General features: G+C 33.3%; 1 protein-coding gene across 2 annotated transcripts in view; it reads left to right on the top strand.

Moving 5' to 3' along the window:
- PPP4R4 (protein phosphatase 4 regulatory subunit 4) overlaps window positions 1–25,124 on the top strand; it is a 71,447-nt gene that overhangs the window by 36,991 nt on the left and 9,332 nt on the right. For both annotated transcript variants that reach the window (XM_082761616.1, XM_082761617.1), the window contains exons 7-19: window positions 1,440–1,547; window positions 6,036–6,157; window positions 8,770–8,892; window positions 11,434–11,603; window positions 12,534–12,653; window positions 14,538–14,615; window positions 16,020–16,106; window positions 17,382–17,564; window positions 20,106–20,211; window positions 21,002–21,149; window positions 23,350–23,494; window positions 24,360–24,401; window positions 24,493–24,567. In XM_082761616.1, coding sequence (XP_082617742.1) covers window positions 1,440–1,547; window positions 6,036–6,157; window positions 8,770–8,892; window positions 11,434–11,603; window positions 12,534–12,653; window positions 14,538–14,615; window positions 16,020–16,106; window positions 17,382–17,564; window positions 20,106–20,211; window positions 21,002–21,149; window positions 23,350–23,494; window positions 24,360–24,401; window positions 24,493–24,567 — 1,507 coding nt within the window. The remainder of the gene's footprint in view (window positions 1–1,439; window positions 1,548–6,035; window positions 6,158–8,769; window positions 8,893–11,433; window positions 11,604–12,533; window positions 12,654–14,537; window positions 14,616–16,019; window positions 16,107–17,381; window positions 17,565–20,105; window positions 20,212–21,001; window positions 21,150–23,349; window positions 23,495–24,359; window positions 24,402–24,492; window positions 24,568–25,124) is intronic.

The following is a 25,124-nucleotide window of genomic DNA, read 5'->3' as shown; positions in this document are numbered from 1 at the left end:
CTGCCAAGTTGTAGTATGTGTTTTTACTTAAAGAGAATTCAAAATAGTTGTTTTGTATCTGCCATTGATTTAATGTGAATACTCGCATCTACTTGCTTAAAGGCATTGCAGTGCTGAAGCTTTTGATCTTAAATTCATGTTCTACATTCTTTTTAAATATCTCTTTGGTTATGCATACATACCAAAGCAGAGGTATTAGAGACTGCCAAGTGTGCTGTCTCTCCTAATCCATTCTATTGTTTTTATTTCACTAGGCCCTAAAGCCTTGATAAGGAGTGATATCTCATTGTATAAAATGCCACACAAATACACAAGATGGCAAAAATACACAGGCTAATCTTCACCCCACAGCATTACTAGTCACTACCTCAGCCACTGTCCTTTTTTTCCTATGTGTGGATGTTTTTTGGTCTGTTGAATTCTGTAACATATAGACAGCAGTATTCTAACCTCTTGACAGAAGGCCAAAGAGTACATTAGTTGAAATCATTCATTCATCTCACCTTCAAGGCTGAAAGATATGGAAGAGATTACTGCCTTCACCTAGATGTAGTGAAGCTTAAAGTTAACTTTTCTATGTATTTTATAATCCTACAATAGCCTAATGGCTTCTGAGATTATGGTAGTATATGGATCACAGTTTCAGTTCATAATTAGATAAATATTCAATAGGTTCTGCAATTTGGACTATGTAATGTGAAAATGGAGAGAGAAAAAAAAAAAAAAAAAGACACTGGTTTTCACCATGGGAGCTCAGATTGTACTTGGCACATGTACCAGGCTTCAGGTCTTATGAAATCTTCACAAGCTGTAAGAATTAGGTTTATCTTCAGGAAAATGCTGACTAAGTTTTGTGGCAAAGTTTCAAAAGGTGTCAGAAGACTGACCTACAGCAGTGTATAAGTGCTGTTTTGGAGATTAATCAAGTGATGATTTGGAGCATCTTTGATATACACAGGAAAAGATTAATCCACATCTGAATCAGTAGAGCTGTCTTATTCCATTATGATTTCTGACTCAAAAAAAACAAACAGCTTTTATTAGGATTCCTATCTTTTCTGTTTTCAAAGTAAAGACAAGATTATTTGGGATTTGCACGTCCATTTATATTGTATTCTTACAGTGTTTGTTCAAAATTTGTACTGAAAATAGTTATGAAATGAGGACAGCATCTCTAAACCTATCTGCTATTTTGTTAGTTTAAAAAACATAATAGATGAAATATGAGGAAATAATAATGACTATAAATAATCCTTTTTCTATTTCTTAATAACATATAGTTTATAATTTCAAGTTTTCAGAAAAATCATTTGCCACGTTTGATAAATTAGTTAAAAAAATTGATCTTACAAGTCATATAGGGATATAATTTGAGCACTATAAAGTGGATTTTATATATTATTGTTCTATATATTAATAAAAAATGTTCATGTTTTTAGTGTTAAAAGAGAGATTCTTCCATTGGTAAAATCACTGTGCCAGGATGTAGAGTATGAAGTAAGAACTTGCATGTGTCGGCAGCTGGAGCATATAGCTCAAGGAATAGGGTGAGTATAATTTGCATAACTGCTTTTAAATGCAAAATCTTCCTATGAACTGTTTAATGGTAACCTAAAAAGAGATTTTTTCTTTAACCCTTTTAAGTTTTCTAGCTTAATTTTTGCATGTTTAATAATGAATTTGGTGTGTGCAGGTTAGTTCTTAGAAATTACAGTTGGCTGTTGTCCATTTTCATATTTTTACTTCTTTATGATAGTAGAATTGCAGAACCATAAAAACATTTTATTTTATTTTTTTTTTGGTAAATAATGAGTTTATCAATAGCTTCCTGAGATCATTTCAATTTTATGTCGATGACACTAGGTATATTTAAAAATATGAGGATTATGGCAAGTATTGTTTCTAATTATTATTATTATGCCATTTTTCGCAAAAGAATGTGTGTTTTGCAAGCAAATTTCAGTTCATTGTCAACTCTAAGTCTGAAGACCTTCATAATGCACATATAGTAATAGAAACAGTTCATGAAGATTTATTTTAACATAGCACAGAACATATTAACCACACATCCAGGGGTAGTCCCTAAGTGAACAGCTATTTTAAAATTCTTGGTCTGTCCACCTGTTCCTGTGCCAGGAAATAAAAATAAATAAATAAATAAATAAAATTTAAAAAGCAGTACATTGTCTTACAGACTTGAAGAAATAATCAAGTGATATTCCCTGTTACCCAGGTGGATAGATTAAATCTTAATAGTCCCTCTGGCCTCTAAAATTGTGAATTTATGAGCAGATTCAGGGATGAGGCTGAAACATAATTTGAAAGATACTCTAAAAATGCACTTCAGTTTGTTAGTACTGATGTTTGTGGAAGTTGTGCCTGTGCCTGTGGAAGATATTTTTTTAATGAAGAGTTATGTTGTTATTTAGATGCCAAGTTTTTAAAACAAACAAAAAGCCCCAGGAATTCCTGTAAACAATGTTGTTAACCTGTGAGTCAGAGAATACTGAAGAAATGCATGTTCATGCTGTTTTTTAACCTGCTCAGATAGAGGGGAAATAATATTCACAGCAAGAGCTAAGCATTGCTGTAACATGCTTAATTTCACATTGTTTTGGTAATGTCATACTGAACAGTAATTTCTACATTCCCAGATAAACTTGCCCATATCGCATATAAAATAATTTTATATTTGTGCTTTAGATAGCTCTACTGCAAGGTCCTTGCAGTAGAAAATTCAAAGGATGTGAATAATGTTGAAAATATAATATTATTCATTGTTATTCATAACTAAGTAAAGTATTCACTTGTTTTTGTATTTATTTTCTTTTATAACAAAGAGGAGCTTAGCATGGTAAAACGTTTTAACATTTTTCGTATTGAACAGCTTTGTATTTAAAAGAACCTGTGATTGCTGAAAACAAAGATAGTATTTGTTGATATTTATAAACTGAAAAAGTAATAAACACTTTACTAAACTGAATGACTGAATAATTTGAAAATGTATTTATTATGATTGCTCTCAGGTATCTCACATATCTTTAATTATCTTAAAATTGAATTCTGTCTAGTGGGAGATTAAAGATGAGTGAAAGAGAGGGTTCTGTTTTTCTTCAGAGATTGACCACTTAAAAACTCCTTTAAAGGGAGGGGTGGTTCTAACCTGTTATGTTAGTTTGGAGTCTTTAGGTGCTACCAAAATGGAAAGCCACAAAAACATGTCTGCAAAGTTTTTTTTTTTTTTTTTTTTTTTTTTTTTTTTTTAATTTTTGCTTCCTGATTTCAGTCTTCACTTGGAATATAGTCCTTTACTTCTCTCTTCTGTCTCTTTCTGCATTGTATGTTCTTGTCTTTTTCAGTCATCTTCATTCCTCTTTTCTCGTTTGTTTTTGTTCAATACTATGAGATTTTTTTTTGTTGTTTTCATATGAGATAAAATCTGCATTTCCATAGATTTCTCTAACCTTTTCAGTTAACCTCTTTTATAATCAAGAGCTGAGAAGCAATCATACATGTATGAATCAGTCTTTGAAGATGATTTACACAATACAGTACAATATATATTTTTAAAATAATCTATATGTTATTCTGAGTAAAATAAATATTATCTAGGATGTGGACATAGTCACAGAATATTGCTTTCGTATAAACCTGGAAACCTTTTATATATTTGAAAAAACGTACAGCTGCATAGATTTCCTTGCCCTGTAACTCAGTCTATTGAGAAGAAGAAAGTGGTTTTATGTAGCAGCTTTTAGGAAGCACTTGTGTCAATCTGTGAATATTCTTTCAACAGTTTTGTTTCACATATAAGACAGGTATATATGGACAGGCAGGTATTGAAATACACTTGAATGTGTGCATTTATGTTGTTTTCTGTACTCCCTCTCCAAATGCTTTTTAATTTCAAGGTATACTTGATATGAAAGCAGAAACAATACAATTATTTTCATGTGTAACAAGGGGGCATTAACTTATACTAATAAATGACCATTTTGGAACGGAAATAACATTTTCCTCATTCTATTGAATGAGGAAAGACTTTCTGTCTTTAAAATGAACTAAATTGGATGTATTATGCCTTGGAGATGGAAGTCTAAAAATGAGGTAGGTATTACTCAGTGTCAAATGGCAGTATTACAGTCAATTTACCCAGCATTAGTACGGTAGTTTAATAGAGCTAAATACATAGTTATCAATTAGTGGTCCATTTTGTATCATTTCCTTTAATTCTTTTCTCCCCAGCTTCTGTTTTTAGCATTTACATACCCATACACACTGCTTTCTGTCTGAGTTTTCTGCCTGGTCCCTCCCCAGTGATTTAGATGCTTTAGTCCATAGAAGTGGGAAACTGTTGGTATTTTCAATGTGTAAGTGGTTGCTGTGTTTTGTGTTGAGGATGAATAGGTAGTAGAAAAATAAAGATAATTAAATTAACAGAAATAAGCACATCTTCACGTAAATGATGAACGCATAATGTGACAGCAGTTCCAAGATGTTACTATTTAGTGATGTTATCACTAAATGGTATTGTGATTTTCTCATAATATTAAATAAATAATTAATCATCTGTTTGGAAGAAAACTTTTAAGCTACAGTTTGATTTACTAGTAACAATAATACTTTCCAAGGTACAAATCACTGATAATGGTTATTTATAAAATTTGCAAGTGTTAGTGTTCACATTGACCTATAAAAGGGATAGTTGGTCTTGGTTAGACTAATAGGAAGGAAATTTGGAGCATTTGTAGTTCTGTAAAAGTCTGTTGTCCCAGAGGTTGTGATTGGCTTTGTATTAAAAGCTGTGATTGAAATGATAGAATTTGAATTCTTTGTATACGTTTGCATGAAGCGTCAAATGTAGCTTTGATTTTGTCATCTCAGTTAATGCTTGTGTAGTATAATTTTATCAGCATTTCCCTGCAGCTTTATATTTTGCCCAGTATAAACATTGAGGGTGAGATCCCTGGCTTTTATAAATTGCTGAGGTCCCATTCTTGATATCTGGTGCTTACAACAGCTTTCACTAATTGATGGACAGACCAAGAGCTTGTACATGAGAGCAGAACAAAGTGAGCTTCTTATCTTCACTTCTATTAAACAGAAGAAAAAAAGAAAGAGCATGACAGAGTCAATCAAGCAATGAAGAATTAGCTTTTCATTGGGACATTGGAAAGTTGTGCTGGTTGGTAGCTTCTACAAAAGCTGTGCTCTTGCTCCTGGAGATGAATTCTTTTTCATCTTACTTTGCAGTCACCTTACTGCGCAAATGATTCTGTGTCAAGAGTCTTTCACTCCTTCTTAGTCACCTCTCTGATGAAACCCTGATTTCTAATTCAGTCCCTAGTATAGCAGTTTGCTGCCAATGTCAAGATTGAAGTCGTCAGGACCATCACACACACAGACAATGATAGTCATTATCAAGGCAAAAACAGGCAAGCAGAACCATTTTATTACTACTTTAAAACAAGCCTAAAAGCTCATGTTTGGACTAGTCAGGAAGATGTGTGTTCTCTGAGCAGTAGTTGCTTACCCTTTGTAAAGAAGGCTTGTCTTTGAAACATAGTATTTCTAGATATATCAATCCAGCTCCAGATATTTTATGGTTTCTATGAACCATATTCAATCATTTTGGCTTTGGAATGTACTCTTCCATAGCATTGAGCAGTTTGTATTTTCTGAATATTTGATCAGAAGAGTTTTCTTAGTGGCTTAGCGAAATAGCTGGACTCCTTTGAGCTTTTTCAGAATGCATTTTGTCTGATTTATTTTGAGTTCATTTGAATGCTTTTATATAAATGAAGTTTCACGTTTTAAGCTTGTTTATTTCCATGGCTGATGAAGAATAAAGTCCTGAGATTGATTGCATGTTGTTATTTAATTTTCATTTTCTTACAACTTAGACATTTTTTCCTTCTTGGCCACCCAAACAATGTCTAAATTGGTATTTCAGGAAATAATAATAATAATTATTTTTTGCTATAGCAACATTGTTTCATTATGTTTTCTTGTTAAATGCTTGCCTCAATTTGTAGGACAGAACTAACCAAAACTGTAGTGCTTCCTGAATTGGTAGAGCTGGCAAGAGATGAGGGCAGCAGTGTACGCCTTGCAGCTTTTGAGACAATAGTGAATCTGCTTGATATGTTTGATGCAGGTAAGGACTTAACTTAGGCTTGGTAGCCCAGTTCTTAATACAGGTTATAAATATAATTAAATTTTTCTTCTGTCTGCAATATTTTTTGTTTTCTCATTTGTTCTGTATGTATTTCATGTCCTGCAATGCTTTATGAATACATTTATTTTAAGAAGGGTAAACCAGCTGTCCACAAAGTAAGTTACTTTCTTATTCTAAGCATCTAGTATAATGAAACTAAATTGTGTGAGTAAAATTACTCTATGAAAGATAGGAATATTGGGTTGTTAGTATTTACTTAATACTGTTAATATGCGTAATACAAAATGTTAGTTAAACATATGCAGATACTTGTGTTTTTTTTTTGCCATTAACTTTTTTTTGCCTCTTAATCAAAGGTAGTCCTAGGCAGACTGAAGCCTGCCTTCTGAGCTGAAGAAACCAGGCTGGGCAATGACATGATATTTATGTGTGTGTATCAGCAAATGTTTTCAACATTTTCAAATCTATTTTCAACATTGAGTGTTGTATGACAAACATTAGTTTTGGAACACAAAAAAAAAATTCGTCATGTCCCATAAAATGCAGTTTGCACAACTGATCTGTTTTAGAGGTACTAAGCATGAGCAATTGCTATTTTAATCATAAATTTGTGCATATATGGCACTGAAAGTTTTCTTATTCACAATGAGAAAGTGTGTGTATTATATAAAGCTTTCCATTTTATTTATAATGGAAAATGTAAATGCTTGTAATTTTCCCAGTGCTCTTTCCTGTAAACACTTTCCTGTAATATCTTTCCTGTAAACAGCATGAATATTTCATGTCAGTCCAGGTGTAGGGGTGAGTGTCTGTGTCTTCATGGGAGGAAGAAGAAATTCTCTCTTGAATCTGGTACTGGCTTAGTGGTAGTGGGATGCTGACATTCATGGTGCACAAGTTCAGTGCAATAGTGATTGGAGCGAACTTTAAGGAGAGCTACTCGAACTGCTCCCATGCATGGGAACATTCTGGATAACTGCACTGCCCAGTCCTACAATCACCATTCCTGTTGAAAATTTTTCAGTGGTGTATAGGTAGACAATAGCAGGCAGCTTTGGCTCTGTATCAGTTGTGTTCTCCACTGTTTGTTTACAACTGAGGCAGTACAAAGAAGTGAAATACACTAAAGTTCCTTCCAATAATGTATATGTAAAAAGTTTTCTATTATAAGCTCTGTTAGTGATTGTTGATTGCTGCTCATAGCTTGCCACTTTGCTCTTTATATGGTCTTTTTCCAACCTCTGCAGTTGTTTATCTTCATTAGCAACTCTGTATTTTGCACCACATTTCCCACTCCCACACCCATCTTACTGACTATACTACTCCCTCCTGATACGTGAGTGATGAGCAAATATTTACTTTACAGGAACTTGGTGATGAATTACTGAAATACATCACTATGTATAAGCCATATGGAGACATACAAAAAGAAATAAGATAGTTTTAGGGAAAATACAATCAATGAACTTTTTAGCAATGAGTGCTTATATTAGCAAGTACAGTAGTAGGTTAATTTTCAAATTCTTGAGCCATTACACTGATGCTGTCAAGTTTCTGCTTCTCTTTGTTCCTCCCTGTTTTTCCCCCACCTTCCCAATTGCTTTTAACTACTGCTTTTAGCTGTCAAAAAGAATTATCAAAACCCCAAAAACTTAGAGAAGGCAATCAGGGATTATTAACAGTTTTGCAAGGAATGTGTTTGTAGAAGTTTGGTTTGAGTAATTTTTGGTTTCATGGCTGAACTACAAAACAAACATTGTGAAGGTAGATGACTCAAAATTATATCCTAGGGTTTCTTTCCCACAATAAAAAAATATTTTTTCAGGTCAACCTAAATATGTTGTTCATTCGTATGAATTTGATGAATTTGGGAATTAAGTTACCATTAAAAAAAAATCCTCATCCCTTTAAAATCTGAATATTTTAAAATACAATGGCTTTATTTAAAAGTAGTCAAAATGGCTTCTTTGAACATTTCCTCCTTTATTTTATAGGGAAGCAGGGTGCTTGCCACTATTTGCTGGATTTTACTTCACTTTCTAAATTATTTCATATTTTTTTCTTTCCCCTTGATTATTTAGTTTCTCTGTGAATTTGTTGTTTACCAAAAGAATTGCAACCTCTTCTTCTCACTAGGTTGAAAAAATTAACTTCCAACAGATCCAGATTTTTCTTTTTTACCATCATGGTCATGGTCATGTTTGGTCTAGATGTCCCTGTATTCCTACTATTGTAAGAATTTTTATTGTTGGAATACCGTGTATTCTTTATCTCCCTGTATTCCTGGTGAACAAAGAAGTTAGTAGCTGTGCATTTATTTTCTGTCCCGTCCTTTAGTGGTGAGTGCCCTTTCCTTATAAATGCACAAAGACAGACAGAAAACAGGTAAGGTGTTAAAAATCAGGACTTGTGTTATGGTAGTACTCATCACTTTCTTTTATCTCCTATTTTCTGCCTCAGTAAGTGACTGCCAAAAAGATTCCTAAGCAAAATTACATTTTTCGTAACTTATTTTAGAAGTCCACTCTATGTGGTCATTTTAGATGTTTGATAACAAATGGCTAACCTTAAAAATGTCTTTTGTTTTACAGATGATAGGAGTCAAACTGTGCTCCCCTTAGTGAAATCATTCTGTGAAAAGTCCTTCAAAGCAGATGAATCTATCCTAGTTTCTTTGTCTTTCCATTTAGGGAAACTGTGCAATGGATTATATGGTACGATTTAATGTTCTTTAAAAATAATCTTTTTTAAGATTAAGGGAAGGTTGGAAAATTTGAAGCACTTAGAAAATATCCACATTTGAATATATCAAATTAAATAATATGGCAGTAAAAGTCTGAAATCATCTATTGCATAAATATTGGGTTTTGTGAATTTTCACTTAAGGAGTCCATTTTGTTATTGTTCTTTTATGTTTAGACAGGGACAGAAGTAGAAACATAATGGCTTTTATTTATTGATTTGACTGATTTTGTTATTTTATTTTATTATTTTTTGATACTTTGTTGAATATTCTGAAAGATCTGAGTTGGGTGACTGAATGTTTGAAACTAGAAACCTTTGACAGCACAGTATGATGCTAACTTTGTACGTTCACTTTTGTGCTTGATATTTTTTCTGCATAGCCCATAAGGACCTTGAAGGGAGAAAGGAGATCTAATACCGTATGGATTTCCCAGCTGCAGCTGAGGCCAAATCTGTACCCATAATTCCTGTTTTCTGTACCTTAGAACTTGAGCTCAGCAGATCTTTTTTTGATCATTCTGCCCACCTTTGATTCTTTAAACAGAGCTTACCTGGGAAGGAGAAGAACACAGTTTTAAATGACAGTGAATTTTCCCCTAGATTCTTAAGCCTTTTGATATTTCTTACAGATCTTTAAAATCATCCTTTATGATCAGGCTAGACACTATCAAAGTGACAGTTGCTTCACTGCAAATAACTTGAAAGGGCTATTCCACAGGGCCTAAGTGTTTACAGAAATGAAGAGATAGAAGAGGCCATCCTGTTTTTATCATGTCTTCCCTGTCTTCTTAAGGTTGACTGACTTCAGTTGTTGATCTCCTTTCACCTCTGAATGCCATCTGACTGGTTCCCATTTTTCTCGAAGGTTACACCCTAGTAAAGCAGAACAAAGTGGAAGGCCTATTTCATGCGTTGCAATCTAAATTGCTTTTTACATTTTTAACTGTGAAAAATAGCCTGTTTTTTTTTTCAATTTAACAGATTGCAATAGTTAGACAGTATTTCTTCAAGTGCAGCCTATGAACAGAAGCAGCTCAAAATTTAGTTTTTTCTTTTTTCTTTTTTTCTTTTTCTTTTTTTCTTTTTATAAAACTATCATCTAGTTACTCTTTCTCTTTCTTGACATATATGGCTAAGCGTGATACCTTACCAATGTACTAATGGAATAACAGCCTAAAATTTTAATACGATATGTCCAGTTTCTGAAGATCATTTTAAACTCTAAAACTATCTTCTGAAGGAATAACAGTCTTCCTTCTAGGTTGATGTTGTCAGAATATTTAATAAGCATATTCTGTAATGCAACATCCAAAAAAGTGAAAATATTGAATAGTAACAGAACAAGGATAGGCCTTTCTTCATACATTTGTCTGTTTTGAGAGCGAACTATTTGGTAGCTTTCTTTTAACTGCTTTTTCATGCAGTTTTGAAACCACTTTGAAACCAGTTTATCAATTCTCATCTCTATTTCTGATCCCTTGCTTATTAAACTGTTAACACACATGCCCTTTACTGTATTTTTTGTATTCAAAGGTCTTATCCAGTATTAGATGGAAATGGAATCAGTTTGATAACCTTTCATTTGCCCTGTTGGCTGTTACTCATTTTCTTGATTCCTTTTCAGTGTTTACAAGTACATTTTGTGATTTTTTTGGTCATTTTTCAAAAACGCAAAGTTAATCTGAGTGATCTATAATTATATGGCTTGTTCTTCCCCCTCTGATGGTACCATTTCAGCCCTTTTCCAGTCTGATGCCACTTATGTAAGATTTCAGCAGCTAGTAATTCTAATATTCTTTCATAGTGAACTGAAGGACATCTGACCTTGCACATTTTGAAAATGTCTGTCATGGCTTAAGTATTCACTGACCTTTTTCTTCTCTACTTGAAGCTGGCACCTTTGTCAGTCATTAATTGTACTGAGCCTGATTATACTAGTGAAGTTTGAAAAAGAAAATAAGCATTAAGCATTTCAACCTCTTGGTATCAATCACTGATAGCTTTTCTGTTTCCCTTGATTAGAAAACTCAGCCCTTCCTTGATCAGTCCCTTACAAATGCATACTTATGAAATGACCTGTTAATTTTTGAAGTCATCTTGCTAGTTGCATTCCAGCTTGTATGTTTTCTAATTTTGTTCTTATACCTCTACTATCTGTTGCAAGGTGGCCCAATTTTTCTACTTCCTGGAGGCAAGCAGTGTTCATGTGACTGAGTTCCATAAAGATCTAAATAATTAATAAAAATTAAACCAATAGTAATGGAACAAAAATATAAATACACAGTCCTGCTCTTAAAAACCTATTTCAAAAATTATATAAACAGAAGATTCACTCTGTTGTAGCTAGGTGTCATTTTTCTTTCTGCACTAGGCTCAAGGGGGGAGGGTAGGTTAAATCTTGGCATATTTCAAAGATTTGTAAATGAGTTTGGGACATTATTAATAGCATTTGTAATGAGAAAAGTAAGCTTCTTTTATTTTTATTTATTTATTATTTATTTATTTTTGAGGCATTTTTACTCCTGAGCAGCACTTACGGTTTTTGGAATTTTATAAGAAGCTTTCCACACTGGGTTTGCAGCAGGAAAATGGACACAATGATAATCAACTACAACTTCAAACTCTGGAACAGGAAAAGAAGTATATTTCAGTGAGGAAGAATTGTGCTTACAATTTTCCAGTAAGTAACATTAATCTGAAGTTACCTGAGTTGTGTAATGTATAATGTTCACTGTATAGAACCATGAGAAGGATAGAGAAGTTATTACCAACAGTTATGCATTTTAGCTAGATTCCATCTCTCCCTTGGAAAATTCAAGTTCCAAGAAATTGCTGGTCTCATTCTTCCTGTAAGTGTTCTCTAAACCGTTAGCACAAAGGCCTTGAAAAGATAACTGTGAAGCAGAGTAGCTAATTTCAAACCATCCAAGGCTAGTTTTTTTGTGTGTGTCATGACATTGCAACGACTTGAAGATTAAGTCTGAATGTTTAGATTCATATTTTAGATATGTTCCTGCCTGAATACAAAAAGGATTTTCTAGTTTGTAAGAGGTATTTAAATTTACCACTCATGATTTTCTAAATCCATTTTGTATTTTGACATTCTGCATTTATAAAGAAAATAAGATAACACCAAGAGCTGGTAGACAGTTATTTTTATTCTACTTTTTATAGACAAGCACCAAGTATGTAGGTAGAAATCTGTTGGTTTATTTGAGCAAAAAGGTATGTACACACACAATTACGTTGAAATTCAGATGCTTGTTTTTTCGCTCGTTAAAATGTTCTGAGGTCTCCAATTGCAGTTTCCACTAGATTACCAAAACATTAACATGATATATAAAACTGAGGTGTATACCTTGTGTTTTTAATCTCTGTCTTCAGAAAAAAAAGCCTCCAGTGCATCTGAAAGATCTGCAAATCACATAGTCCTTAAGCCTTTAACTTGTCTGATGCCTGTATTTTGACACAACCATCAAAAATACAACGCTTTGTCTTTAAAATCACAACCTATTATCTTCAAGTGTCTTGCTGGTTGTAATTCATTGTTTTCTTCTCTGATAGTGTAGCTCTTTAGCAATACTGTTAATTAGAGACTATTTTTCCATAGGCCATGATAGTTTTTGTGGATCCAAAGAACTTTCATTTAGAACTATATTCTATATTCTTCTGCCTTTGTCATGACCCTGAAGTTCCTGTCCGATATACTATGGCCATAAGCTTCTATGAAGTAAGTCTACAATGCTTCTTTGTTAGTACTTATGTGTTTTTGTTTATGTTTTGTTCTTTAAAATTACATTTATGACTGTTCAACCCAAAGGAAAAAGATTTGAAAAAACTTGTTAAAATTAATTTGTCAAAGGTGTTCAGTCCCTTATGAAACATTATTATAGCCTGTATACATATTAGTGTATTTAAATTGTGTGACATTAGACTACAATAGTTTATTGTGAGGTGAGCTTTTAAGAATCAAAATCTGGAAAAAGCTGGTCTAGTACCACAAACATAAGCAATTTCAGTAATTGGAATATTTGAATGTTTTGAATGCTATTGTGAGAGGCGCAGGAGAAAGGAGCTTGCCACTTTGGTCCTGTAAAACTTCTTTAGAACTGTACATTGTGCTACTACGCTGCCATTCTGTGTAGAGTATTTACATATATCAAGACTAGCTTGAATGCTCAAATTTCGTATGAAACTACTTGGAAATTTATGCAGATATAAAAGCCAATGTATTTTTATTATGCCACTTGGTTTACAAAAGTTCTAGTACATTATTTTCATAAAAGTTCAAAAAATTCTTGAACTGCATAAATACTATTAGCTATATGGAGTGAATTTGAGAAACAAATGTGCACTCTCCTGATTTTAGTAATCCATATTGGAAGTCTTCAAGGTTTTCATAGTGCTTTACATAGAGTCTTTGTATTTAAATCCTTAAACTAGCCTTTTATGCCATTATGTAGCTGGGAAAAATGATAAGCTAAGCAGCTTGCTGAAAGCATTTAAATCACTAGTAGGGAAATAAATGAATCATTGAATCATAGATTCTATGAAGCTAAGGTGGCTTTACTTCCACCATCTTAAGGAAGATGGATTGATTTCCACCTCTCCATGCCTGTTGATGCCTTGCATTAATGAGTGATAATCCAGTTAATTATTGAAATTATTAAGTTAGCATACCATTCTGCATGTTTTATGTCAGATATATAACACTTTCAAGGTTCTGTCTGCATATATGTAAAGTATTTTAACTCATTAAGAAAAATCTGTAAAGTTATACCTTAGTCTGAATGTACATTTAGTGCTGGTTGATGTATTTTTAAAACCATAGCTAAGCAACCACATGACAGGCAGATGTAAGTATTTTATGGCATTCACTGGTAGCTGGATATATGTATATATATTTCAGTAACCTCCAGTAACCATTTCCTTAAAACTTAATCTTGATTGGAAGTAAGCTCTTATCTTTATGTGCTTTATATAAACAAAGAAAGCCATTAAAAATCATTGTCTAAGTATTCTGTATGGCAAAAATGTCATTCTTCAGATTTTTATCATATTTGTTATAAGACTTTTTTAACAGTTTGGAGATGGACTTCTGGTGTTTTTTAGAAATTTATATGTGACTTATCACTAGAAGAACAAAACAAATAATAAAGGAGTGAAAACTTCTTACGTTGGGGAACCTTGAAATGCAGAACAGCCTAAGCCAATTTTTATATTTTATCTTTTGTAAATTATGTAGCTGACTGTTTACACTTTTATGGACCACGAAGTTTGATATTTGAATATTCCAGAATTATTTATTTTTTTTTTATAACCTTGCAATGCAGTCCTAATTTTTTTTGGAAAATGTGAAATAGAGTTTATTCTATAAGCATGTTTCATGGTTAGGTAATATATATGTTTCTTGTTTCATATTCTTTATATAAGCATATTTTTAATGTGATCAACAGGAAAGTACGTAACTTTAGAAGGCTGATATTAAAAAATTGTTTTGCATCCCCCCATGGTTGTTGAAAAGTAAGCACATGCAGTGCCATGGAATTAAAGTATGGTTTATCTTGCTATCTCACTGTTTTTTGTTTGTTCTTTTCTTTTTTTTTTTTTTGAGGTTGCTAAGCTTTTAAATTCTGGTGTGTATACAATTCATAAAGAACTGGTTACACTATTACAAGATGAGTCACTGGAGGTAATATACTTTTATTGGAACTTTATAATGTTTAATAACTCTGCAATAAGACAGTAACTGCTTGAAATAATCTGTAGCTTTTACTTCTGTTTCACAGACACTTCATAAAGATGCAAGCCTTCTGTGAATAAAAAGGAGGAAAATAGGAAGGTGCTTGAATTCAGTTAACCCATGCTGAATTCAGTAACTTAAAAAAAATATTCATTCTAAATATTTTATTGATTGTTTTATTGTTTATAACCTTACAAATTCTGTGGAAATATTTGGTTTTGGTACTGTGTTAAAATATTTGTTGATAGCATTCCAGGTTTTTGCTTTCTTTTATTTACATCTCTCCCACTGAAGAGGAGATGCAGTTGTCTGTGGTTCAAAGATCGACATATGTAGAAAAGTTTTAGTCCAAGCTCTAGTACAGAATTTCTGGGTGTTCTGGAGATGGTTTAGTTTAGTGTGCCTTAGTTTCAACCTGTATAAAGCACGAGTCATGTAGGTATGTATAACAGATACTGTAGCAAAACTTTTGGATTGAAAAAGGTCTTTGTTTGAGACAAAACCACTGTTTCCTCTTGTACCAATTATTCCAATACTTGATCCATTTTTTTCTGTATAGGATCCTTGGATATGACATAGAAAAAATAATTTTGCTTTGAGGTGCTTCTTTTGGTATCCTTTGTTAGGCATTTTCAAGGGAATTAAAAGTGTTCATAGAACTACTTTTAGTTTGTGAAATTCTGACCAATCTTAAAAGATTTCTCAAGTTGAATAACTGAAGGTTGAGACTCAGAAGCAGCTGGTAATTTTGAAAAATTATCCTAATTATATCTATCTAATAAAAATATCCGGTATAAAAGTCAGAACTGGTACCAAATAATATTTAATGATATAATTTTCTAGTCTAGTTTCAAATCTAGCAACCTTTGAATGTAAGGTTATTCTGTTAATAAAGGATAAATATTCTGTTCTAAATTATCAATGGCAGTTAAATGAGGAAAAGTTGCTTTTAAGATTCAGATGGCAAATATCCAAAATACATTTCTTCATGTTTGTCTAGGCTGTTACTTAACTGTCTATGAAATGAAGATCATTCTTAAGAATGAATGTTACTTTTTAAATATTGTATGCTGTGAACATTTTAGAAAGCACTGACTGTGGTATTGATGTAAATCAAAGCTATAATTCTGTTTTCCTAAAATGAATCCTATAATACTTATATTACTATATTAAAACATCAGTTTTAAATCTCAGACCAGGCTTCATCAGTACAAATAAGTTGTACCTCTTTTTTTTTTTTCTCTACATTGGTGTGACAGAGCAGCAGTAACATAGAAGGGATATAGTGGTGAGAGACAGAAATTGACTGGAGTTAATTTACAGACCTCATTTATACGACCTTTCTTTAAATAGGTGTTAGATGCACTAGTAGGTCACCTTCCTGAAATCCTTGAACTAATGACAACTAATGGAGGAGAAAACAGTGGAGCAGAAAGCAAGGTGGGTAATCCTATGTTTTTCAATCTACTTTCTAAATTTAAATGAAGCTGGTAGCAAAGTTATTTCAGTAATTGTGTAATAATGTTTTCATGATTAGCTTCTGCTCTGGAGAAACACAGAGCTTCTGGCTTTTCATTACTTATTTTTATTTTTAACCTTTAATAAGTAAGAAAAGATTTTAAAGATTAAACTTATTGTAAAAATGATTTTTTTTTTCAGTGGTCTATATCTAATTAACCACAGATTTGCTGCAATAGATCAGATTTTGAAACAGTCATTAAGACAAATCAAAACTGACAATGCTTTTTAAAAATTTCACACTGAAAGAGTAATTGTTAATACCAAATTTTTTTGGTATATTGCTGTTGCAACTGCCAACAGTTGCCGTTTTCAGACATGGTTGCTGGTAATAGGAAGTCACTTTCCTAATGTAAGCGCATTGAATTAGGACTTGGGAAATCTGAATTTACTTCTCAACTTTGCTTATTTAATTTAATTTTATGTGGCTCTGGGTGATGGTTTATTCAGTGACTCCTCACCTGAAAATGGAACATAAAAGGTATCTTCTGCTTCAAGATGCTGTTTTGAGCTAAATGAATAGAGAATGTATTTTTTTGTTGTTGTTGTTACTTTATGGACAAAAGTTGAAACTATTATTTAAAATTTATCAGATGTTTATAACTGTAAATGCATACAACATGTAACAAGTGCCATGTCAAGTGTGGCAGTGTATTTCACTTTGCTTATTGCAAAAGTGAATTTAGCTTGCCTACTATAAAGTCCTTGCCTCCTACTGAGATAAGATGTACAATTTCTTCCAAAATGAAGTAGGAAGCTGAGAAAAGTAGCTGCAAAGTTTATGAGTCTAGGAGGAAAAGGGGATTTATTTGGTTTAAAGAAGAAAAGACAAAGTGGACTGTCATAATTGTCTTCATACCTGTAAAAAGATATTACAAAGAGAACAGTAAATTGTTTTTCATTGTCAGGATTGGAACTGAAGGTGTATTTAGTTAGTTACTGGAATAGCTTTCTGAGTAGTTAACCATGGAATTTACTGTGTAAGAGAGGTAGTGTAATCGTGATCAGATTTTTTTAAGAAAAAGACTAACACCTCCTGGCAATGGTCACAGTATAGCTGATCCTGTTTGCCTAGAACAATTAATTGACTGCTTAAAATCTATCTCCTCTTTACATTCTTTTGTGCTTTGTTTTTAAGCCTAGTAACATGTCATACAGGTAGAAAATATGAAATTATGTTTATATTTTTATTTCTAGTTACTCTCTATTCCTGACTTGATTCCTGCATTAACAACAGCAGAACAGAGAGCTGCAACTTCATTAAAGTGGAGAACTCATGAGAAGTTACTACAAAAATATGCATGTCTCCCTCATATCATATCGAGTGATCAGATTTATTACCGTTTTCTTCACAGAATGTTGACAATCATTTTGACAAATGTGAGCCCGTCTCTTTCTTGTTGTTTTTCATTTGTTTACGGTATTTAAAACAATTAATACTAGATATTTGCTATATGTAGCACTATTTAAACATTTATCTTAACATAGTATTTCTCACTGCATATAGTATATCAGGCTGTGTTTTATTTTATAAAAAAAATGCTCCATGAACTCTTTTCCCCCAGTTTGAGGAGCAAAATTTGTATTGACAGATTATCAAATTCCACTCCCTCAACTATTCTTTCCTTTTTTTGTGCTTGTTACCAGTTTGTTTCTAGGTAAATCAAAACACTTTCCTCTGAGATACACCTTAAAATCATTAAACAAAGCTGCTATCTCTTTGTTTTTGCCTGTCATATTTGAATCAAAAAGTGTTTGATTAATATTCTACATTGGCATAACCTCTACCAGTCTGATTTTGCATAACAGACATAACTAAAATTGCAAATAGACATCAAATAATCTACATTTTTCCATGACAACTCTGTCATGAAAATCATAGACTGTTGCCAGGTTTCACAAGAACTGTATTTGAGTAGACTAATATTCCCATTCTTCCTCCATTCTCCTTGGTAGGCTGGTATTTTCTATAATAAATTACGGTCTTTCTTCTCAATGTAGGGAGACAGTGCTTTATGGGAAATGAATTTAAGACAAAATGGTACATGATAAATTGTGCTTGGTGGAAACATATAAATGTTCAAACATTTCAGGACCAAATTTCTAGGCAAAAAAAGTATTTTTCAAGTAGTTGCACCTAAAAATGAAGCAGTTATGCCAACCATATATCTATTCAACTTGAGAAAAGTTTGGGTTATAAAAACTAATAAAAATATTAAAGGACTATCATAGAATCATTTAGGCTGGAAAAGATCTCTCAGATCATTCTAGACCAACATCTAACCTAGCACTGCCAAGGCCACTACTAAGCTGTGTCACTAAGCTTTACATCTACACATCTTTTGAAGACCTCCAGGTATGGTGGTTCAACTACTTTCCTGAGCAGCCTGTTCCAATAGTTCACAATCACTTCAGTGAATAAATTTTTCTTTATTTCTAACCTTAACTTCCTCTGGTGCAATTTAAGGCCATTTCCTCTTGTCTTACCACTTGGTCCTTGGGAGAAGAGCCCAATCCCCACCTTGCTATTTCCTCCTTTAAGTTAGTTGTAGAGTGTGATAAGGTCTCCCCTGAGCCATCTTTTCTCCAGGTTAAACAACCCCAGCACCCTCAGCTGCTCCTCATAAGACTTGTTCTCTAGACCCTTCACCTGCTTTGTTGCCCTTCTTTGGACATGCTCCAGCACCTCAATGTCCTTCTTATAGCCAGGGGCCCAAAACTGAACACAGTACTCGAGGTGCGGCCTCACCAGAGCTGAGTACAGGGGGATGATCACCTCCCTACTCCTGCTGGCCATGATATTTCTGATACAAGCAGGATGCTGTTGGCCTTCTTGGCCACCTGAACACCCTGGCTCATTTTCAGCTGGCTGTCAACCAACACCTCCAGGTCCCTTTCCGCCATGTTTCTAGCCACTCTCCACAGCCTGTAGCATTGCATGGGTTTGTTGTGCCCCAAGTGCAGGACCCAGCCCTTGGCCATGATGAACCTCATACAGTCTGTCTCAGACCATCGGTCCACCCTATCCAGATCCCTCTGCAGAGCCTCCTACCCTTGAGCAGATCAACACTGCTGTTCAACTTGGTGTTGTCTGGGAACTTACTGAGGGTACACTTGATCTCCTTGTCCAGATAATTGATAAAAATATCGAAGAGAACTGGGCCCAGTACTGAGCCCTGGGGAACACTATATTTCTAATTAAACCGAACAATCATGAAATGGCTTTGAATGTCTGTTAATCTTGAATTGTAAGAAGTATGATGGGCTTATATTGCAAGAAAAGAAAAGTTTGATAACTTTTCACTTTGAGAAAAGAAGAGCCCAGTCCTTAGTAATGCTAATTATGTGGTATTAAAGGATAAGAAGTATGTGGAAGTATTGAATACAAGACGTATTGACTTTGAAAAGTCAAGATTTTGGAAATCCCTCAATTTAACCTCATAAACATCAGATATTATTGGGTTGGAGAACATTTAATATATTTCAGAGCATTTGGCCTACTTTATTTTTTGGCTTGGATTCATAAGCAATTTCAACACATTCTAAAATTTTAATCGTACATCTTCAGGTTTGATTTACCAAGTAAAAATGTGTACAGCTATATCGTTTTTTCATTCTGCAAGACTGATATATACATTCTTAATTGATCATAGAATCATAGAACCAATTGGGTTGGAAAGGACCTTAAAGGTCATGTAGTTCCACCACCCCCGCCACAGGCAGAGGCACTACCCACTAGATCAATTTGCTCAAAGCCCCATCCAGCCTGGCCTTGAACACTTACAGGGATGGGGCTATTATATGAAAATGTATAAAGTTGGGCTAACTTTCAGCTATTTATTCTACTTCTTGATTTTTATACATTTTTGGTTATATACTCCTTCAAGTATGTTTAACAGTATTTCTTTTCTTTCTTTCAAGAATGTCCTGCCAGTCCAAAAAGCAGCTGCTCGAACTCTCTGTGTTTATTTACGTTATAATCGCAAACAAGAACAGAGGCATGAGGTTATTCAGAAACTGATTGAACGTAAGATAATTTTTCCTTGATTACTTAAAGATGCGAGTTAGTATTGGCTGAAGATCTATTTATGGTTATATATGTATTCAGTGCAATTTCCATCGTTGGTGGCATTATACTTAGACAGTTGCTCACATTATCACCAGTCAAAACATACTTTGTATATATATATAGGAATATCTCTGAAGTTTATGCAAAAGAAATGGGGAGAGGCAATGTGGGAAATTGATATGCCAAGACCCCTCCAACCCTACTTCTTGAATCCAAAATTATTTAGTTGTAGGTGCTGCAACACAGAGAGCAGAGTTCCTCTACAGAAGTATAATTCTCTGAAGGCTTCAACATAAGAAATGTTGGATAAATCTCAGAAATTATTTTTTGAATGAACTAGTCACATGAGTAAGTTGACATTCTGGCCTATGTTGTGTGTTCTAAAGATGAGTTAGAAGGTTGAATTGTTCTCATCAAAATTATTTAATATTTACACTGTAATTTTAATACACCTCTGACATCATCTAAATGGCATGCCAGGCTTTGTTCAATCCAGTAACAAGTTCACCTGATATTTTTCATTTTTTTTGAACGATTAAAGGCATGGATTGGATATCTGACAAAAGTGCTCACTGACAGAAATGGTCGCTGATTTCAGAGGGTTAGTCTTTCACTGATGGGAAGAATTCAGGTTGAAGTGGTGTGCCTTTATGACAAGCGTGATTATCATCTTTGAGTCAAAGGTTAAACTTTAAAAGGGTGACAAAGAAAACTTTACAGCTAATATTTGTGGATTATTATTTTTCAGAACTGGGCCAAGGAAAAAGTTATTGGAACAGACTTCGTTTTTTAGATACTTGTGAATTCATTATGGAACTCTTTTCAAAGTCATTCTTCTGTAAATACTTCTTTCTGCCTGTGCTTGAACTTACACATGACCCAGTGGCAAATGTGAGGTACTGTGCAAAGAGTATGTAGCAGTGTACAGGGAAAAAAATAATATATTAACAAATACAGTTATGATTTTTTATGTCTTGTTTAAATAATGGGGCTTGAATAAGAAGCCTTCAGCATGACTAGTTCTAAAGGTGTAGAGGACTTATGGGCATGATGTCAAAAAAACACACAAGCAGGTCAGTCTGAGTATTTGGGGACTGATCAAAAGTGTCAGGTATGGGGAGTGAAAAAGAATGTGAAACACTGGTAGGTGAGAAGAAAGTAATCTGTTTCATGGGTCTAGGGACACAAGCTGAACCTAGCAGTCTCCATCAATTTCAACATAATATGTAAAGCTAAACAAGAGTAATTCTTTCAGTGGTCAAAGTTTAGGAGTTAGTGTAGGTTTCTCCTTGTGAGTAAATTTTCTACTTCATTGTTAAAGTTAATTGAAAAAGAAAAGAAAATATAGGGGATTTAGTATGTTACTCGTTTTCATACAGTACTTTTTACTTTATTTTAATAGAGACTTTATATTTTCTTCCCTGAACAGATCAGCCCAGGCAGTTCAGTAGTGATTACCAATAAGAAAGTTGTTACTTTGGTAGTTTGTTTGTTTTTGTCATGTATTTTGTTTGATTTTGAACTTTGTTTGCTGATTTGTATAAATCATGTTGTCATCCTTAATATGTCTAAGCATCTAATACTAATGCTTCATAGAGGCTTATGTAAGCATAATTTGCACATACATGTATCTATTCAGTAAAGTTCACTAAATACAGTTTATTGTGAAGTAAAGCAGTGTTTAAATAGACCTTGTGTTTAGTATTAAACTACTACATCTTAGGTCAGCAAGTTCCCAAACCTAAAAACTAAGTCATTTTGTGCATGTAGATTGACATTCATGTTTCATGTTCTTGTGTTAAGGTGATTATGCTAAAAAAAAAAAAAAAAAAACCAAACAAAAAAAAAACCACCTTCATTTGTGTATAATCCTATGTGATTTATTGCTTTTTAAATACATTTCAGTTGAGAGCTCTACTGATATACTATTAAAATGTAATGAAACCTTAATTGACACGTTTTTGGCATAATTCTTTGCTGGACTGTTCCCCAACATTTTTTTAAAAGGAACTCACAGTCTGTTGTGAAGTTTAAAAGTCAGAACTAGATCTTACCTCTTGATGTCAAAAAAGGGAAAAAATAAAAAATAAAAAATTAGGGAGATGAAATTCCAGCTTTCTACTGAGTGATATAGTTCTTTATAATAGGAAGATAGGAAGGTTAAAATATTTTGAACGTATAAAAATATGAGAGAAATTCATATAAGAAAAATCTTCAGAATGTTGTTCATCACAATGCTATAATTTCTGACATAGGATTGTCTCTGATCAAGCGAATGGAATCTGAGAACAACAGAGAATATCACCATATTCTTCATTTATTAAAAATTCTATTTTAGATTAAAATTATTCACTATTATGTTGTTACAGTCTGATCAAATGCAGAGTTTTCTTTTCTTAAATGTATTAAATACTTTTAATTAATATGTGGAGTATTTTGATTTTAAAGTTAGAAAAAGGAATGCATATGTTTTTTATATAACCAATTTAGAAGCCGTATCCAGAGTTTAAGGCCGATAATTGCTTCTGTTCTTAGTACAGAAAAGACACAGTTAAGTTCATCTAAGTGCTTTATGGCATTCAGTTTGCAAGTAGCCAAACTTGAATTACACAAGGGCACTGTAGTAACAAATAAAAATTCGTCCATGGAGTGTCAGAGCAGAATAGCTGTTAAGTTTGAAGTTTATGTTCTTGAATATTTTTTATGAATAATGTTTCTCCCTTAATTTACTGCCTTTAAAATTGTATCCTCAATCAATTTATCAGCTCACAGCTTCTGCTGGGCATGTAGGTCATTTTGAAAATCTAGAGATCTGCTTATCTTTTGAGGTTTAAAAAAAATTAAAATCTTTTGAGCTTCAAATATGTGTCTGTGGTCCCAATCTCTGGAGAATTTTTTTGAAAATGTCACAGTATGGCTGGAGATAACCCATAAGCTGAAATAACTTCTGAATAATTACACTTACTAATTTCATGCTTTATCTTCAAATAATTTATTTTTTTTTAAGTCAAATAGCAGCATGCAAGTCAAAAATCAATAATGTTTATTAAATTCTGCATCAAAAGATGAATTATCATTCTTATTATTTTTTGACAGAATGAAGCTGTGCTATTTGTTGCCAAAAGTTAAATCTACTCTGAAGATTCCCAGTGATAAACATTTGCTTCAGCAGTTGGAGTTATGTATACGGAAACTTTTGTGTCAAGAGAAAGACAAAGATGTCCTGACTATTGTGAAAAGAGTGAGTGGTATTTCTTGTTGGGGTTATTAAAAATTAAGATGATCAAAGTGAGGCTTTCTGTTGAGTCTCTTAATATAGGAATAGGAGGCTAAAGACCTATAGCTATTTTGTAATTCTGGATAATTAAGAGATGATGTTATATGTTTCATTCTATCAAATTTAAGAGTCGTTTTTTCCTCAGTTACTTTTATTGCAGTTATTTTCTAGATAAAGAACTTTGGCTCAATGTCTGTTTGTGGAGAAAATAGCATATGTCTCCAGATAACACTAGTGTGAACCTAGTAAAAATGATTGAGTCTTTGAGGTAGAAGTATCTGGCTAATTTATTTATTTGACAATGTAAAAAGAAAGCCTTTTCAGTAGTTTTAGATGTTACAATACCTTTGGAATGCGAATGTTCACAAAAGGTTAATCTCTTGAGGCATGTTCATGCTCAGTCTCAAAGAAGCTGGGAATTGAAGCCACCTGAAGGAGGTGGCTACCTTACAGGGCCTGCAGAAGGGATTGGATGAGCACCTGCTTAGGGTTCCCTGGCTTGTTCATTTTTTCATTCTTGGTTCCTAGGGCCATGTTACAGCACATCATGCTTCCAAGCTCTCCTCAAGTGTATTTTGAGTTGCATATTAGGTCTATTAGTCCTTCATTGTGAGACTTAGCAGTGCTTTAAGAATACTCTCATGACGGTTTTTGACTTTAAGCATTTGTAGCACAAAAATACAAGCATAGACTTCATGTGTTTAAGGAGAAAAGGCATGTTTAGTTTTGAATACTGCTATTTTAAGCTTTCTTATCTCCACAGTTTTTGAGTTAAAAGTTTGGCTTACTGTTGAGTAAGGATAAATAATATTTTGATTTTTCTTTATAGACAGTGTTAGAATTGGACAGAATGGATATCTCTTTAGATGCTGTAAGTACTTACTAGTTTTCATATTTACCAAGTACTTCTAATTCCCATTTTCATGTAGTGATTTTTTATTTTTATTGATTTTATTTTGAAGTTTCAGAAAAGATTTTACGAAAATGATTTATTGGACCAAGAAAAAGAGAGACAAGAACATCTCCTTTTGGAAATGGTATATTTTATCAGTACAACCTGTCTTTTCTTATTTCTAATAGTTTGTAGCTAAATATGATTGAGACAATAGTTTTATGGTAGGGGAAGTATTACAGAATAACGTGGTAGGTTTATAATCTGTGTATGATTTCATTTTACCCTTTACACTCGGATTAAATCCTTTAAAATAGCATAAACTATGTAAAATATAACAAGATCTTCCTTTTCTTTGCTACCTAAAGGTTATCGTGTCAATTAGAAAGGCAAACTGGAATTGCTTAATAAATATGCACACACAACACCTCTGTAGTTCTAAAGTCCCAAGCATACATTTGAAATTTTTTGAGGGAGCTTTGCAGTTTTTCTGGTGAATGAAACACCTCAGAATTCACGTACAGCCTCCACAAACAAAGAAGTTAACGTTATAACTAACTTCTTTTGCGCTGAGGACACTGAAGGAAAAGTCAGTGTGTTTGTGTTACAGGCTTTCCTGTTAGACGGAAAGAAAGCAAGAGAGGCCATTGACATCTGTAGCCTTGCAGGAGGGAGCCTTAGTGTAGGTTATATGGAACAAAA

This window comes from Aythya marila (genome assembly GCF_965140915.1).
Source record: "Aythya marila genome assembly, chromosome: 5".
Classification (NCBI taxonomy): Eukaryota; Metazoa; Chordata; class Aves; order Anseriformes; family Anatidae; genus Aythya; species Aythya marila.
Note: the sequence above shows the minus strand (reverse complement) of the source record. Positions and strands in the feature narration are given on the sequence as shown.